The sequence below is a fragment of the Nansenia antarctica genome (genome assembly GCF_963989245.1).
Source record: "Nansenia antarctica genome assembly, chromosome: 10".
In the NCBI taxonomy this organism is placed as follows: domain Eukaryota; kingdom Metazoa; phylum Chordata; class Actinopteri; order Argentiniformes; family Microstomatidae; genus Nansenia; species Nansenia antarctica.
In genome coordinates this window covers 5270385-5287884 of record NC_137680.1, presented here as the reverse complement: position 1 = coordinate 5287884, position 17500 = coordinate 5270385, and the positions used below count along the sequence as shown (strand labels likewise).

Sequence of the window (17500 nt, the reverse complement as noted above, 5' to 3'; positions counted from 1 at the left end):
TCAGTGTTCTAGGAGCCCTCGTCGTTCTGCTACTGGAGGTGAAAAGAACATACCTACATACAGTATGCTTACATTCCTACTTAAACATTTACATCTCATTATAAATGTACATTTTACACACATTATTACAGAAACACATTCTTTCATCCATTTGTAGAAAAAAAAACTTTTGATATGGACATTGTTGGTGGGTGTATAATCTGTGTGTATCCCAATTCCTCAGATCCCTGACATTCTGAGAGTGGGGGCCAAGCGCTACTTTGGACAGACTGCCCTGGGTGGTCCCTTCCATGTCATACTGTAAGGCCAAGGACAATGACATTATTTGTCAGGCATAATTTCAATGGATTGGGATTTCAATGAACATAGTGTAATATGGCTTAAATCTAACATGGATAAATAGTTTGTGAGTTTAGAATGATAAGGTTCTATCTCCGTTTAGGGTAGTTCCGAGATATTGAGCGTCAAAGTTTTTACATTCCATTATGTTATGTTTTGTGAGATGGAACCTTTGTATTTTATGAATTACTAAGTAAAAAATGTCAACATTTTAAAAAATAACACCACACAGGCATTAATAAACACCTAATGGATCAGATTATGTAAAAAAAACTAAATTTTGACCAAAAATGGAGATAGAACCTTATAATTCTAACGTCACAAGTTTTGTTTTTTTTATGTTCTCAACTAATCCCAGTCCCCTTGTTGTTGTGCAGTATAGGCTACGCCTGCCTGGTGGTGCTGCTGTGTGTGTTCCGGGCCAGCGAGGTGCAGGGTGAGGCGGTACTCATGGCCGTGTGTCTGGTACTAGGATGGAGTAACGTCATGTTCTTCGCCCGCGGCTTTCAGATGCTCGGGCCTTACGTCATCATGATACAGAAGGTAGGGCCAGTGATATGCAATGTGAGGAGTATATATGTTACGGTACATGTGGGAATACGGTACATGTGGGAAAACTAGGGTTAGGGTTAGGTGCTAGGGTGCTACGGTTAGGGTTAGGGTTAGGGTTAGGGTTAGGGGTAGGGTTAGGGTTAGGGGTAGGGTTAGGGTTAAGGTTAGGTTTAGGGTTAGACATGCCAGCATGTACCAAGTCACCCTAGCACCTAACCCTAACCCAAGTTTTCCCACATGTACCGTATTCCCACATGTACCGTAACATATACACTAAGTAGGACTAAGTAGAATACATCCTGTGAGAAGTGTACTGGTAGTAGCATGGGTAGGATATGCCTAGAGAGTAGTACAGGAGTAGTATATGTACCCTGTGAGAAGTACACAAGTAGTAGTATGAGTAAGCTATACCTGGAGAATAGTTTAGGAGTAGTATACAGCCCAATGGACTATGTACAGTAATGCTTATGAGTAGAACCCTGTGTGGGAACAATCATAATAAAACATAATACAAATATTTTATTTTGTAATTATATATATATTTATATATAATTATGTATATTATGAATTATTTAATATATGTTTTCTGTTCGGAAGCCTATATTCTCATAAGGTTTGGTTAGTGTAGTTTTGCTGTTTTGATTCTCAGATTTGAATTGTGTGTGTCTCATTTCCTTTTAGATTATATTTGGAGACCTGACCAAGTTTATGTGGCTGAGTTTCATCGTACTCATGGGATTTTCCACCTGTGAGTAAACTCTGTAATTTCTTGTATTATGACTACATAGGTAGTGTAGAGTAGAGGGGATTACTCACCGAATCCATTGCATTGCAATATTATGTTGGCTTGACTAGCGAGTGTGTCATTGATTTTCAACAACGTTGACATTTATTTACATTTTTAAAAATAAAAGTCTGGACATTTTGATTGGTTGACTTTTGGTTGACCCGCTTTCACCAGCTGCTGTCACATTTGCTGACAGCTATAACAGACTAAATGAAACTTCAACTGATTGTCTCCCTCTACCACTTCCTCCCTCGCTCTTTTCGTACTCTCCCTCCCTCCATCCTCTACTCTCCCCCATCCCCCCCCCAGCTCTGTGGATTGTGTATATGACCCAGGACCCAGACGCGATCCCTTCGTATCGTTCTTTCCCCATCACTCTGTTCTCTCAGTTTGAGCTGAGTGTGGGTCTCATAGACCTGCCAGTAGACCACACGATCACAACGCCCCCTATCGTCCACGTGTTGCACTGCGCTTTCTCAGTGGTCTCCTATATCCTGCTACTCAACCTGCTTATAGCCATGATGAGTGACACCCACTGGAGAGTGGCTCAGGAGAGAGATGAGCTCTGGAGGACTCAGGTAAACACACACACACACACACACACACACACTCTCTCTCTCTCTCTCTCTCTCTCTCTCTCTCTCTCTCTCTCTCTCTCTCTTCTCTCTCTCTCTCTCTCTCTCTCTCTCTCTCTCTCTCTCTCTCTCTCTCTCATATATACACACGCACTGTACATGACAAAAATCTTAAATGCCAAGTTTTATAATGCACTATATTGTTGTTTGGTTTGTTATTAGAGAGGTCAAAAAAACCTATGTGAATAAAATAAAATAAAATGAACTTGATGAACTTGAACTCTAACCCTGATATGACCCTCCTCTCCCCTGCCCCCCCCCATAGGTGGTAGCCACTACCCTAATGCTGGAGAGGAGACTCCCCCGCTGCCTGTGGCCTCGGTTGGGGATGTGTGGTCTGGTCTACGGCCTGGGAGAGCGCTGGTACCTCCGGTAAGACTAAAGCACCAAACTGGAAGAAGGTTTAGAAATATGGGTATTTTCTCAATGGTACTGAGCCTTCCTTTGTCTCTTGGGCAGGGTTGAGGATCGTAACGACCCACTGGTACAAAAGATGCGTCGTTACATCAGCGCCTTCACCAAGGATGACGATCATGAGACTGAGAAAACAGACATGTCAAAAGGACCAATCCCAGGGAGTCCCCGGATGAGACCCAAACATAGGGGTGGGTTCAACCTAAACAGGAAGTCCCTAACAGGCTGGCAGTTGATTCGCCACAGTGCTCTTGGTTTGGACATGGAACTGGAAGAGCCTGAAGACGACCAGGAAGTCAGATATGTCTGAGAGACACTTTATAAAGACTATTGAAATGTATAATATTCTGGTTATAGCTACTGTATATGGTCATATAAAATGTATGTATATTTTATGCAGTATTATGTGGAGAAAGAGACTGTATTTTATGTGTAAGATAGAGTTGAAACAATAGATGTATTATAAACTAGACTATATATTGTATGACAATGATTTCAAGTAATGCACATGAACACTTTTTATGTAAGACATAAATTCAATATCATTCAAACATACCACAAAACAAATTAACCTTTTTTTCCTTATACCATTATTCTTTATTATTAATTAGGGTTAGTAATTTTTTACATAAGTAGAAAATGATTGAAAATAAGTTGTTGAAGTGCAGGCATGAAGATTGTTACATTGAATGCGCTTTGAGATTGTAAAAATGAAAAAAGCTTATTCCAAATAAAATGTTTAACATTCATTAGAAAATGTATTAAAAAGATCATAAAGCCGACATTCTGACATTAGTGCAAATGATAGCATACTGTCCTATCAGATTTGATTATTCTTCACAAGGCATAAAACAGCAATGATTATATCTACCTTTAACATTGATAATATCTGTATGTCTACTACGGAATTAGACACATGCTTTGTGATGTGCAATCATGGTTGAAAAGGCTATTGAATATGAATGAAAGACCAAAAGTCAATCTAAACAGTGGTCAGCTACTCATGCTCCAAGTAGAACTTGTCCTGGCTTAGCCACAGATCTAGGACAAGCTTAACCCTCCCTAAAAAAATGCCCTTCAATCAGTGTCGAGACATAACCTCGCCCTACTCTGCTAAGACGCTTGGGCTCTGAGTATGACCTAGTCTGTCCTTTAGTGCCCCTTCTGGCAGATGTAGGGACTGATGTGAGAGCAGATTGTGGCACTCCAGCTCTCCTTAAACAGCGCTCTGCCCAGCAGAATCCCACAGTCACCCTGACCTCTACTGATGATGCTTCCCCAGTAACTGTGAGAAGAAAGGGCAATGTTGGAACATGAGGTTACAAAACCATTGCTGTGGCAAAGATGTGATTTGCAGTTCATTTGGTCAGCACTATAAATATCCTATATTGTGTTTGAGTACAATATTAGCTATTTGACTGTGGTAAAAAGTTGATTATTGGAACCAAAAGAATCCTTCACACAGTGGGACTACCTTTGGTACACTATGTGTGATGGAATGTTTTTATTTATGTAATTATGTAATGTTTCCCCTGTATGTTTCCCCTGTTCTCTCACCTCTCTCTCAGTGGCTTGTGGTCGACCCAGATCCACGTTGTGTCTTTCTTCCTCAGGCCGATCCAGTACATCAGGTCTCCCTTTGTTGTCAGCCAGGTCTGAAATAATGTATTATTTGTTATGTTCTGATGATGTAGGATGATTTTGGCAATAGTAATACTGAGTTAGCTTAAGTTAAAAATGACAGTTAAGTTACAGTTACATGAGTTACTACCGTTGTAATGTCACTACACAAAGAAGAGGAAAGAGGGGGGGGGGGGGGGTTAGGGTAGGCAGTCTACCACCTGGGGGGGAGACATGGCAGACAGACAGACAGACAGACAGACAGACAGACAAACAGACAGACAGACAGACAGACAGACAGACAGACACAGACGGACGGACGGACGGGCAGACAGATAGGCAGGCAGGCAGACAGACAGACAGACAGACAGACGGGCAGGCAGGCAGGCAGGCAGGCAGACAGGAAAGAGGAGCTCAAGGTCTGTGGTGATAACTGAGGTACCGGACCTGCTCCCCCTGGCTGGTTATGACAGCCAGATCTCCGCCTCTGGTCTTGCAGTCCTCCCTGCTCTGGTCCCAGTCCAGCCTGATTCTGGAGAAGAAGTAGCAGGAACTCTCATAGTGCAGCCAGCCCTCCTCACAACGGTGGCCACAAGACTCTGGAAAAGTAGGAATCTTAACTGTAGTACGGTAGAGCAGCAGGTCACATGACATATGTGACCGTAAACACAGATATCAATAAAAACACACAGTTCATGTACGAACGTGTAAGGGATGGTTGATTATTTGCATATATCTGCACTGTTGTGGACCGATCCAGATGGTTCTGAAGGGCATTAGGGGATTAGGGGAGACCAGAGATTCAAGTGTATATTTCAGGGTGTCCAGAAATATAGCCCGGGTCAACCAGGTGTCGGGGTGGTAAAAGGGTAGCCCCTCGGCCCCGAGCCTGGTGGAGTGGAGAGCAAAACAACAACCCATACGCCGAAGAAGAAGAAAGGGATTCAAGTCACAGTGGTTGGTTGAAAATCTTGAGTGTGCCATCAGTTGATTTTACTGTACATTGATATGTCTGTCCTCTAGAGATTACCCATGTTATTCATATGCCAGCACTACACAACCGGCACTACACAACCGGCACTACACAACCGGGCGCTACACAACTGCACAACTGAGATCATGACGACTTCTGACACGACACAAAAACATTGTCATTGTCATAGATTTGAGTGTGCAGATGCTGTTTTTTTTTTTGCAGATAGAGAAAAAAAATATGCCCTGTTGAATCACTAGAGATAAACTGTATCATTCAATATTTTAATGCTTAAAACGTATCTTATCATGAAGTACAATGTCCAGTCAAATGGGGTTAGGGGTTATGTAAATTGGACAAAGGCTATTTTACTTTATTTTTAGCTTTAGTTCTTGAGAATGTGACAACCTACCCAGAGTCGGGGCTGATTGGCACAAGTACAAAAATGTGCGTGTGATGTTAAATGTTTTCATATTGTCACGATCGACAAGGTCAAAAGAGATAACAAATTCAGTGTGGAATCTCACTCTTTACTTTGAATAGGAACACAGGTATGTGAGAAACAGACAGGTTGGGTAACATTAGAAAGACATTTTCTTTTTGTGACAACCAGACACAGTTTTCCCTATGGCCAGCTATTTAAAATAACAAATGTGTAAAATAATAAACCATCCCTTTAATATGAGTTATTAACCAAATTACAAGCACTTCATATAGAAAATGCAGTACCCTAATCACAATATGTTTTGTAAAATTAATGCAATTAGCCCAAAAGCTTTAGATTAGTAACTGCCAGTGTGTGATAGAGAATAGCAGGTGTAGGTTTGTCAAGTGAAGTCAGTGCAGCTCTCTACACGTAGTGCACGTACCCTGGGTCTGTGGTGGGTATAGCGTTCTACATCTCTGTAGGTTGCAGACTTCAGCTGTTAGGGACCTTCTTGTTTGGGGCTCAATCTCTTTTTCCGTCACTTCTCCAGCGACGCAGATGGCCGGCTGAGTTGGGACTAAAACATTGAAAAGAAAGGGTGTGTTAAAAAGATGATGTAGGATTACAGGCTCCCGTATCACCCGTTCATTCCTGTATTAATGCGTCACTTTATTATTAAACCGTAACGTCATCAAAAAGACTGATGAAAAAACAAAGTGTTGTTTTTATTGTTGTTGTTGTTGTTGTTGTTATGTTAAGACTATGGTCGCGTTCGTAAATCAAGTTTATTCAAGTTACATTTGTCTGTTTTAAAAAGCATCCCAAATGCCTACAGTGTGTGACAGACGAGACCTTAATAACTCATTCTGCGAGTGTGCAGGGGTGGGCAATTGTTTTTTTTCCCAGGGGGGCCAAATGAGCAACTGAAAATATGTGTGAGAATAAATCGGCTTCAAAATAAAAGCAATGCGGTTTTGGTCCACCCATAAGATAATTAGAAATGTATTTATTATTATTATTATTATTATTATTATTATTTATTATTTATTATTATCTTTCGCGGGCCGGCCAGAATCAGAATCGTTGTACGGCCGTACAATGCCCAGGTCTTGTATACTCACATTGTACACAGAGGATGATGATCACCAGCAGTAGAACCAGGCAGACGAGGGAGAGGAGGAAACACACCCCGCGGTACAGACGCACGTTCCCCAGAACCTGCAGGGCTAGACATGGGTCATGATGGGGAGAAGGATAGACTGTTGACGGTAGGTCATTGCCTTCTTCAGAATCATCGATCGGACAATGTTCTATTAATTAAACAGTTAAACACATTAACATCTAACCGAGGCCTCCGTACACACGCCCACCATACCTGGCTGCTTTTCCTTTAATTCAACCGATAATTTTGCGTTCGATTCATGATCCGACAATTTTGCCTTTGCGTCATCCACACATTTAGCGTTCACGTCCTTTCCCAAAATACGGCAAATTGTGATATACATGCTGACTGGCACGCTGGTTGTGTAGTAGTATAAGTTGTTGTAGATTTGTTGTAGATTCCTTTCCAGCATTCAGACCCGTCTGTTGCTGTGTGTTTGGCTCCAACTGTTGGACGTCTAAATACAGTTTTAGGAAATATTGTCCCTAATCCCTATAGCAACGTGCCATTTTCTGATTCATAATTAATTCGTGTAACACAATACTTGGTCTGTCCTTATATGCCCTTTCTGTGTGTGTGTGTGTGTGTGTGTGTGTGTGTGTGTGTGTGTGTGTGTGTGTGTGTGTGTGTGTGCGTGCGTGCGTGCGTGTGTGTGTGCGTGCGTGCGTGCGTGTGCGTACGTGCGTGCGTGCGTGCGTGTGTGTGTGTGTGTGTGTGTGTGTGTGTGTGTGTGTGTGTGTGTGTGTGTCAGACAGATATATAGAGAAAGAGAGAGTTAAAGACACAGCTCATGGATGTCTATGGACCTTGGAAAGATGTTCATTCTGTCCCTATTTAGCCTAAACAACAGATTGGACTGCTATTTCATGGTCTGTTGCAGTGAATCTGCTTGACTATTTTCTGAAACTGTATGATTACACATTATTCCCATGGTCACTCTGACCTGTCTGCAAAAGGCAAGTACACCACAAATACACAATAATAGTACAGGCATATGTGGCGGAAAGTAAAATTCGGAACTAGGAGTTCACAGGTATTTTCACTGTGGTACTTACTGCGCTGTCTCTCTCTTTCTTTCTCACCCACATGCTTGCAAACACACACAAACACACACAAACACACACAAACACTCCTTTAGTCTCTCTCTATTCCTCTTTTTCTTCTCTTCTTGTCTTGTACTGCACATTTCTGTGTGTAGCAATATGGCAAATACTACATCAAATATACATATTCTATGAATGTTGGTTATAATTATTGTTTAGTGTTGTTATCATTCCAGAATGTAAATGTATCTCACAGGAAAAAAGAGAAGGCAAAAAAACACAGCAATGAACAAATAAATACTCTTCATTGCCAAACTATAAAGGCTACTAGCCAATACGTTCTTATGGATCTTTTCCTTTGGCCTTTATCTGAAAAACGTCTGTTGAAATGATAATTATAATTTGTAAAGTTAAATCTTTACTACGGTACTCTTTTCATGGGATCTCTGATTCAGGCTGATGTAACTATAGTGCTGCAGCCTCATTATTATTAATATATTTTTAAATTATTATTATTTTTACTACTATATGTTGCTCATTTGTCACTTGTCCAATTGTCTCACTTGTCTCTTATAACCATTGCCACTTTATTTATCTTGCCTTATTGCCTTATTTGTCTTTATAATCACAGCCACTTAACTTATTTTTCTTGTTGCTTTAATGTCGATGAACTTCTGAAGCCTAAGAATTTTACTCTCTTTACTTATATGTATAATGGGATGTAACAATAAACTTGAAACTTGAACTTATACCATATACCTGCTTTGTGTCCTGTCGACGGCTGCTCTGGGTAAGTAGCCTCAGCGTAAATGTCCTCAGTTGTCTGTTTCAGTTTAGAGTAGACAGTGGCTTCCTTCTCCTCAACTATCAGACAGATAGAGAGAAGTTTGAAGTGGAGCTTGGCCCAAATACCACTCTTCTGAGCTTTGACTGAGAGAAAATAAGTACTGTTCTCTCACAGAGCACAGCAAAACAGCATACGCTGTAGCCTAATAATCATTTGTATTATTACGCAGAAAATGACAGATCAACACAGGCAACCCCTTCAAATAGTAATAGTAGCAATTTCTGCATGAAAACACATATAATAGTTTATGTGATGTGATAAAAGATATTTTTGTTTGCTGTACCTTTAGTCTCCATTCTTTCCCTCTCCTCTTCCACTTCCACTCTTTCCACTTCCACGGTGATCTCCTGCAGCTCCATGATTCTCACTCTCTTTCTCTGTATCTTTCTAACTTTCTATTTCCCTGGATAGCCTGTTGAAAAACACTGTTACTTATGTAACTTTTCTCTCACACAAATCCAAATTGTTTCTGACCCAAGGTCCTTCTTTCTGGAGAGGTGGCTTTTTGAATTAAATCTTTAAATAAAAAAGATAAAAAGTATCAAAAGTATGCCATACACAAACCTCCTACACAAATATCTCCCAGCGCAAAAGTAAATTCTCTGTTTCTTATTCTCTCACTACTTACACCAAAAACACCATGTAGTAGTCAAACCTGCCAGTCACCGGTAATACTTCCTCTAAATAACTTGATATTCTGTCTCCGTCTCTCTTCTCCTTATTTATAGGAAAGACGCCATTTCATCATACCACTGCTTTACCCAAGTGTCAGCAGCACATCTATTTGAGTCATTTGTGGTGGGAACATATTTACAGTAAAGGCCAACGCACACGGCGTGCGATTTCGTTGCACGACAACATTCGATTCTCAATTCACACCAATGAATGAATGAATGTGAATGGAGAATCGAATGTTGTCGTGCGACAATATCGCATCGCACGCCGTGTGCATTGTCTCATTGGGTCTCATTCAAAACAATGGAATCGAATTTGGCGGTGCGACAAAATCGCACGCTGTGTGCATTGGACTTAACAAAAGTAAAACATTTTACCGTACATTCAAATGTATATTCATTAAAAAAATACATTAATACCTTTTTAATGGAATGGGGAAGGTTTGTGATGTGACAATATGTATATCCTACAATCATCTTCCCATTGAAAACACACACATACACAAAAACGATAAATAGGTTTTACCAAATTAATTAAAAACAATCTCATCAGCAGTCCATGCATTTTGGATTTTATTTTCCACAAAAGTCAATGATATTAATTTACAAAAAAATACTATTTGCATTAAATACAAATGGCAGAGAGCAAGGTGAAAATTAAGAGAGCTCTTTCTCCTATTCTTCTCAATCTTTCTTTTTACATCGTAACTATTTCTTTTTACTCCCACCCTCTTTTTTATTTTACTTTACTTTCATAAATTCAGAATGTTTCATTGGCATAGTTGAGAGTATACTGAAAAACATTACGATCACCCCAAAATACTGACAAACTTAACCCATGTAATGTACCCTATTCCCACTCTGCCCATAGCCCTCTCATCATTACTGAAATCAAAAGGAATAATAGTGGTGAAACGTAACAAAGAGCTTATACTTTTGTCCCAAACAGCCCCATCTCCTCTCATCGTCTCCCGTCTCTCTCCGCTCTCCTTTTTGACCCTCTCTCAGGCACCGTACACACTCTCATTACTGTAGGTCATGTACAGGAAAAGATCTTCTTCATGGTGTTCCTGTAAGGGCCCAGGGACAAAGAAAGATCAACATCTTCAACATAAAAGCAGAACTGTTGTTACAGTTTTCTCTATCGCTTTAACACTAACATCGGAACCTCAAACACAATGACCAAAACCTGAAACTGGTGTATTTTTATCTCACACCAATTCTTCACAAGGACAAACACATTTCTTGCTTATCACTCATTTTGCAGCTCTAAAGCACACAGTTCACAAAACACTAAATACAATTCTCTAGATTTGGCACAATCTTCCTTGATAAAATCTGGTGTTCACATGGAAAACACTACCATTCAGAATGCCAAACTCAAACTTGCCTGTGATGTCGATGAGGTCTTGTGGCCTTTGTATAGACTAGTACATGCAGAAGGATTATTTTCTTTTTTCTATTGTTTGTTCTGTATGAAGAACACTTTACAAATCCAGCTGTCATAGCTAAGATGTGTACAGTATTTCAGAATTTAAAAAAAGTTATATTCTAGTATTTGTGTGTTTTTTATTTGAGTATGAAAACACAACAGTTTATAACAGGCTACTGTACGTATGTAGTGTAACACTGAAAATACAAAAGGCCTACTGATGATCTTATCATAGTACTGTTTTCCGCTGAGCATAGTGTTTTCCATTGTGCACATCAGTGTTCAATTGGTTCTTACAAGTGTCTATTCATTTGATGGTGTGTGTGTGTGTGTGTGTGTGTGTGTGTGTGTGTGTGTGTGTGTGTGTGTGTGTGTGTGTGTGCGTGTGTGTGTGTGTGTGTGTGTCAGTGTGTGTGTGTGTGTCAGTGTGTGTCAGTGAGTGAGTGAGTGAGTGAGTGAGTGAGTGAGTGAATCTTTTTGGGGGACTGGGAGTATGTTTACCTCATAAACAGCAGAGAGTGGAGAACTGGATGGGGGTAGAGAGTTGTTGACGAAAAAGAAGAGTGCCTCCTCTGGTCTCATAGACACACGCTGTCTTATTAGGAAACACAGCTGGCCCACTGAGATCGGGAGAGAGAGAAAGAGGAAGACAAATGGTCATTTAATGGTCAGTTAGGGTCAGAACGAAACTGACAGATTATATCGACTTTTGTTTTATATTAAGAGGAAGAGAGATATGAAGTGGTGGAGGGGGAGAGGGAGAGGGAGGGGGAGAATATGAAGACAAGGCCGCAAATTCAGTCATAGGTTTAGTGACCTCAAATGACATGTTGAAAGAAGAAGGAAACAACTGAGAAGATGAAAGGAATAAAAGAGTGTTAATGAGGAGGAGACAGTCCTGTAGGCAGAGTGAAGCAGACTGGCATCTTGTGACGTTAGAATGATAAGGTTCTATCTCCGTTTAGAATGATAAGGTTCTATCTCCGTTTAGAATGAGAAGGTTCTATCTCCGTTTAGAATGATAAGGTTCTATCTCCGTTTAGAATGATAAGGTTCTATCTCCGTTTAGAATGATAAGGTTCTATCTCCGTTTAGAATGATAAGGTTCTATCTCCGTTTAGAATGAGAAGGTTCTATCTCCGTTTAGAATGATAAGGTTCTATCTCCGTTTAGAATGATAAGGTTCTATCTCCGTTTAGAATGAGAAGGTTCTATCTCCGTTTAGAATGATAAGGTTCTATCTCCGTTTAGAATGATAAGGTTCTATCTCCGTTTAGAATGATAAGGTTCTATCTCCGTTTAAGGTTCTATCTCCGTTTAGAATGATAAGGTTCTATCTCCGTTTAGAATGATAAGGTTCTATCTCCGTTTAGAATGATAAGGTTCTATCTCCGTTTAGAATGATAAGGTTCTATCTCCGTTTAGGGCAGTTCAGAGATATTCAGCGTCAAAGTTTTTACATTCCATTATGTTTTGTGAGATGGAACCTTTGTATTTTATGAATTACTAGCTAAAAGATGTCAACATTTTAAGAATAACACCACACAGGCATTAATAAACACCTAATGGATCAGATTATGTAAAAAACTCAATTTTGACAAAAATTGAGATAGAACCTTATAATTCTAACGTCACGAACTATGTGAGAAAGATGTCAGATTCACCTGTTAGGTCGGAGGGCACCAGGTACTTCTTCTTATCCAAATCAGGTGCTCTCGACCTCGCAGCTCTCTCCACAATGATCTGATCAGGGAGGCACAGGTGTGTTAGTCAGTAGTTACAGAGGTCAGGACACCATTACATATTAAACCCCAATTAACCGCAATAAATAACCCCGAAAATAGCCAACCTGAGCCAAATAACATTACTCTAATAACTCACTCAACTCTCATGTGTTTTAGACAATTCCAATCGAATTCCAATGGACTATTATCAGACTGTAGTAGGCCATCTCAAGTGAAATTTAGCTATTCAAGATGATTGGCGTTCTTTGATGATTGTGGTGGTACTGACCGGTATCTTGTCGGGATGCTTGGCTCGAACCCTCTCGCCCTCCGCTCTCCTCACCTCTAGCGGTACTGAGCGCTGGTACTGGCTGTCCATCTGAAGACAACACACAGGTATGGGTCAACCAGAACACCCCACCAGCAGGTACAGTAGCTATACAATGTTCATCATTATTGATATGAGACACAGGCTGTACACACATGCTTACTGGAAAATCATATTAGCTGGCACAGTACAGAGTTAAAGATATACAGTCTTCTAGGTCCTCATATTAATCTGTCAAACTAGTGTTGTTACGTCTCGATGCCTCATGATAGCCCTGCGTTTAAATATGTATTTACATTGATGTGTGATCATAGACACATAATATGGCTGGTGGTGTGACATAAAAAACTAAATGCAAATTAAACTAAGGCATAAGAAAAAAATGGATGCAGCTTAACACTACATATGCATTCTTAAAAAGCATATAATCATATCTGCAGTGGTGGCAACATGCAATCTGTGTACTTATGGGTGTGGATGGTAATATGGTGTGCTGTGGTGGGCAACAGTCTGCCCAGGACTGAATATGCACTGGACCTTTGAAAAACTCTGCACTGCCCTTTATATACAGTATATATATATATATATATATATATATATATATATATATATATATATATATATATATATATATATATATATATATAGCACTATCCAATGCACTATCTGTCCTGTGTGTGTCCTGTTTTTGCATTTGTATTTGTTTTTTGTTCATGTATACATGTGGAAAAAAGCATAAATGCACCTACTGTAATGCCAAAACAAATTCCTATATGTGTCAAGCATAATGGCAATAAACGTGATCTGAATCTGAATCTGAACACAAACAATGGTAGTAAGGTAGGTGGGCCATGCATGGCCACGTCAGTAGCTATTAGTTGGGTTGGGTTGAGTTAGCTGGTGATGGCAAGAAGCTGGCAGCACTTAATTGTCCAAAACATGTTTATTATCTATCTGAACATAGAATCCAAAAGGGCCCAGGCGTTTCTAGCTAGATCGATAACATTAGATATCTAACATATCTAACTAACGTAGATAGTCCAGTAGGATAGCTGTTAACGTAAACATGTTAGCATGCTAGCCTAGCGTGAGACAGCTTTGGTGGAGAGGGAACTCGAAGGAATAAACACACTTACCTTTGAAGGAAAACTGGAAGATAAACAAACGTTATAAGAGGCGAATTCAACACCTAATCTTTCCCACCGAGTATTCGCGTAGCCAATGCTATCATGTAGTAATTACGATAAAACAGTTATTTAGTGGTAATCATGTGTCAAAGTAACGGGCTTGAATTAGAATTATTATTTTTTAAGATGTCCACTGGTTCTTCTGCACAGAGACGACAACAACAAACCCCTGCAACGCCCCCATACTGAGAATTTCGACCAATGATCAGCAGTTGTGCAGATGGATTGCTTTTTAATCCAATCAGAGGGGTGAAGAGGAGGGGTTGGAGTTTGTTTACAAAGCTCCCATTGCATTGATACGGCTGTCATTTAAACATTGTTACCGCCCCCCTCCCGCCTCAGTTTCGCTAAAATGACGACACGGTCAACCAATCACATGATAGGGGAAAAGTGGCCCAGAAAGGTCTTCGTGTCAGACGTACAAATTTCGTTTTATTAGAGTACGATTTGTCCTGTAAATAGAAACATAATATTGTTTTGTTTCATTTGACAGTTTATTATGTAATACTGTATCTCAACCACTTGTTACTTTCCTTTCTATCTAGTCCCAATGTCGTGTCAACATTTCGTGAGCTTAGAATTAAGGTTCTATCTCCGTTTAGGGTAGTTCAGAGATATTGAGCGTCAACGTTTTTACATTCCATTATGTTTTGTGAGATGGAACCTTTGTATTTTATGAATTACTAACTCAAAAATGTCAACATTTATTTAAAAATAACACCACACAGGCATTAATAAACACATAATGGATCAGTTTATGTAAAAAAAACTAAATTTTAACAAAAATTGAGATAGAACCTTATAATTCTAACGTCACGATTTGAAAGTGTTTGACATAAATTAAAAGTTAACATTCCATTCCAAATTCAGAACACATTGATTATTCATGCGCATCATCATTTATTTCCAACATTCTTTTCCCAGTATGCTCAACATATTAGAAACAGCTTTTATTTTGATCATCTCCCGTTTGATATCATCGTCATAATACAGTGTCTCTTTTCCTAAATACCGTTGCCATGAACCTAATTATGTTACATGTACAGTCTTGCGAATGTACAACACTTTTGAATGTACTACAGCCTTTTTGACGTCCTAAAGGATGTGCATACATACATCTCTTAAACATTCTCTTCTTTATCTCTTTATCAAGTAGATAGGCCTCCCCATCATAAAAGTAATTTATTAAAATTCTATTTTATATATACAAATAATACATTGTCCTAAATATATAGTAGCATTTTGTTCAGACATATTTCCCTTACAAAAACCATTGCAAAGCACACCAGTCCAACGACATGTTTGTTTATAATATACTGTATCATATCATGTCGTTGATTGCAATTAATCCCTAAATGAAGAAGTTATCCAGGCATCCTGGCCCTCTGTGCCACCTATTATCCACAGTCACAGGGCCTCACTCCGGTGAAGTCTTCCTTTAAAGGCTAACCGATCTGTAACAGTTCATACACATGTTTCCCACATCATTACTGGGTACCACCCACTAAGAAAACAATCAAGGTGAAACATTGCTTCGACATGCATTTTTCATATTATGTCATTTGTTTCCCGTTCTTTTCCAATAAGCAGTGGGAGTGAGATCCCTGTCTCAAAACACTATGTTTCATCATCCACTGTCCGAAGTCCACTTGGTCATGGCTTGCTGGTCGTGGCTCTGCTATCTCAGCTTACTAACTGCTCCACCCAGTTCAGCTGGTATAGCTCCTCAGACAGCAGCTGTGGCTGTTGTGATCTTGAGAGCGTCCAGCAGGTTGAGCTGTCGGGTTTTGGAGCTGGCTATGGTCTCCAGGTGGGTCTCAGGGATCCACCCCCGGTGCCTGTCTGAGAGTTTGGTGCCCTCCACCCAGCCTGCGGAACAAAAGAGAGAGAGAAAGAGTCCAACAAAGAACACAAAAAGGAATGAACAAAAAGATTTAACTTAACCTCATCTTATCCACCTAATTTTTCTGGTTTTCTGCTCGAAATGACATGCCCACAGTGAATATAGAATATCTCCACAATCACAAGGGCCTTCATAATGATATTGTTATCAAATGAAAGCTAACACCTGTGGGGTGGCTGTAGAAGTGTCAGAATCAAAATCTATGTTACTGTGTCAGAGCAAATAGAGCTAGAACATTATAAAACATCTCAAATTCAGTCTCCGCCTAAAAAACAAACAGCTTTTACAGTGAATATCAATACATATATTGGAAACCTGATAACCAAGCCCAAATCATCTAGGAATCAGTACTCCAGGGTCTTATTAGTACTTGTGCCAAAGTTGATGCTAGTAATGTGAGCAAATGCAACTTTGTACCTGTTTTAGTACAGGTATGTTTAGGCGGACACCTATATGTTTAGGCCATTTGGAGATATTTTGGCACCATCTTTGACCTTTGACCTTTCTCATGTATCAGATTATTATTTATTTTTATTTATTTTTTGGGGGGTTGGCCGACCAATGGTATGGAAATTTGGCGTTGAAACCGGACATGACACATTCTCCAGTTGGAGAAAACTGGATGTGACTTAGGCCGTGTTTACCGTCTCGGGGAAAAAAATGTGGCATCGTATAGCATGCAAAATTGTGAAAAAAATGTGATATCGATGAAGAGAATTGAACGAGGTAAACTCTTTATATCACTTCGGATGCCCATCTGGGTCCGTGGATAAGAAGATGGATAAGGCTCCCGACAAACAAGTTCTATAATACAAATGTGCAAATGACTCCGCAATGCGTTAAGGAACAAGGGCATTTGTGAGACTGGATTTTTTTAAGAATCATGGGAACTGTAGTTCTTCTCACCGTCACTGCTCTGCTGGTGGACCAGTAGGACATCTGCTTTGTCCATTGACATCTCGTCCGGTTGCTGGGCAGTAACGGCCCTGATACACTGCATCTGTGTAAAGTCTGTAAGCAGGAGAGATGGTCAGAGGTCAAACGTCAGGTACTAAGGTTCGAGAGGTTTTCACTTTGTAGTCATGCTATGCTACCTTAGATGGAAGTAAAACCATCCAGCCACATTTCCTGTTAACCACTTCCCTCTTCCCACAACAACACTAACCTTGATCTATTTTAATACCTTTTAATTTCCGTCTGCAAACATTTGCCTCCATAAAAAGATAATGATCGTAACTCTCTAAAGTTTATAGACAAGGGCATGATCCAAATGTACTAAACCAGGAAGTGCGACGCACCTTGTGCTGCAGAGTAGTCGATCAAAGGATGGGGCCGAGAAAGAGCTGAGATCCAACGCAGCTTATCGCTCCTGAGAAACCACGAGGATGCAAAAATGAATAACATAAACACGTTTTCCTTATCCAAATGTACTTTGTGTTCCGAACACAGTTTA

General features: G+C 40.0%; 4 protein-coding genes across 5 annotated transcripts in view; 1 reads left to right on the top strand and 3 right to left on the bottom strand.

The window, feature by feature from the left end:
- The window catches only part of trpv6 (transient receptor potential cation channel, subfamily V, member 6), a gene marked incomplete at both ends in the record, with an annotated part of 6783 nt that extends 3746 nt beyond the window's left edge, over nt 1-3037 (top strand). Inside the window, 7 exons of the mRNA XM_080540202.1 lie at nt 1-38; nt 224-300; nt 717-882; nt 1573-1639; nt 1988-2256; nt 2579-2685; nt 2773-3037. The exon at nt 1-38 is cut by the window's left edge and continues 49 nt beyond it. Of these exons, the coding sequence (XP_080396328.1) occupies nt 1-38; nt 224-300; nt 717-882; nt 1573-1639; nt 1988-2256; nt 2579-2685; nt 2773-3037 (989 nt within the window). The remainder of the gene's footprint in view (nt 39-223; nt 301-716; nt 883-1572; nt 1640-1987; nt 2257-2578; nt 2686-2772) is intronic.
- An 842-nt stretch (nt 3038-3879) lies between these two features.
- Nucleotides 3880-9158, bottom strand: LOC308166278 (uncharacterized protein; the record flags this gene model as incomplete). The annotated part of the gene is made up of 6 exons (XM_080540546.1): nt 3880-4012; nt 4790-4967; nt 6190-6324; nt 6869-6973; nt 8712-8816; nt 9083-9158. The coding sequence occupies 6 exons, from the start codon at nt 9156-9158 to the stop codon at nt 3880-3882; spliced, it is 732 nt and encodes a 243-aa protein (XP_080396672.1).
- An 866-nt stretch (nt 9159-10024) lies between these two features.
- On the bottom strand, nt 10025-14281 carry LOC308166020 (gamma-aminobutyric acid receptor-associated protein-like 1). 2 transcript variants are annotated; one of them, XM_080540245.1, is made up of 5 exons: nt 14088-14281; nt 12919-13008; nt 12570-12648; nt 11407-11525; nt 10025-10543 (listed from the first exon to the last, which is right to left on the bottom strand). In XM_080540245.1, the coding sequence occupies exons 2-5, from the start codon at nt 13006-13008 to the stop codon at nt 10478-10480; spliced, it is 354 nt and encodes a 117-aa protein (XP_080396371.1). In that variant the 5' UTR covers nt 14088-14281; the 3' UTR covers nt 10025-10477. The 2 variants fall into 2 exon arrangements, with proteins under 2 accessions (XP_080396371.1, XP_080396370.1); XM_080540244.1 differs by having other exon boundaries at nt 14094-14281.
- A 560-nt stretch (nt 14282-14841) lies between these two features.
- arhgef5 (Rho guanine nucleotide exchange factor (GEF) 5) overlaps nt 14842-17500 on the bottom strand; it is an 11674-nt gene continuing 9015 nt past the window's right edge. Inside the window, exons 12-14 of the mRNA XM_080540189.1 lie at nt 17346-17416; nt 16954-17058; nt 14842-16013 (exon numbers count right to left, since the gene is read on the bottom strand). Of these exons, the coding sequence (XP_080396315.1) occupies nt 15871-16013; nt 16954-17058; nt 17346-17416 (319 nt within the window). The 3' untranslated portion in view covers nt 14842-15870. The remainder of the gene's footprint in view (nt 16014-16953; nt 17059-17345; nt 17417-17500) is intronic.

What these genes read in the sequence shown, in the direction of transcription:
- LOC308166020 (XM_080540245.1), bottom strand. Translation starts at nt 13,008, where the DNA reads ATGGACAGCCAGTACCAGCGCTCAGTACCGCTAGAGGTGAGGAGAGCG. An exon ending in AGCATCCCGACAAGATACCG is followed by an intron (nt 12,649 to 12,918) that starts GTCAGTACCACC and finishes CTCCCTGATCAG; the next exon opens with ATCATTGTGGAGAGAGCTGC. An exon ending in CACTCTCTGCTGTTTATGAG is followed by an intron (nt 10,544 to 11,406) that starts GTAAACATACTC and finishes GGGCCCTTACAG; the next exon opens with GAACACCATGAAGAAGATCT.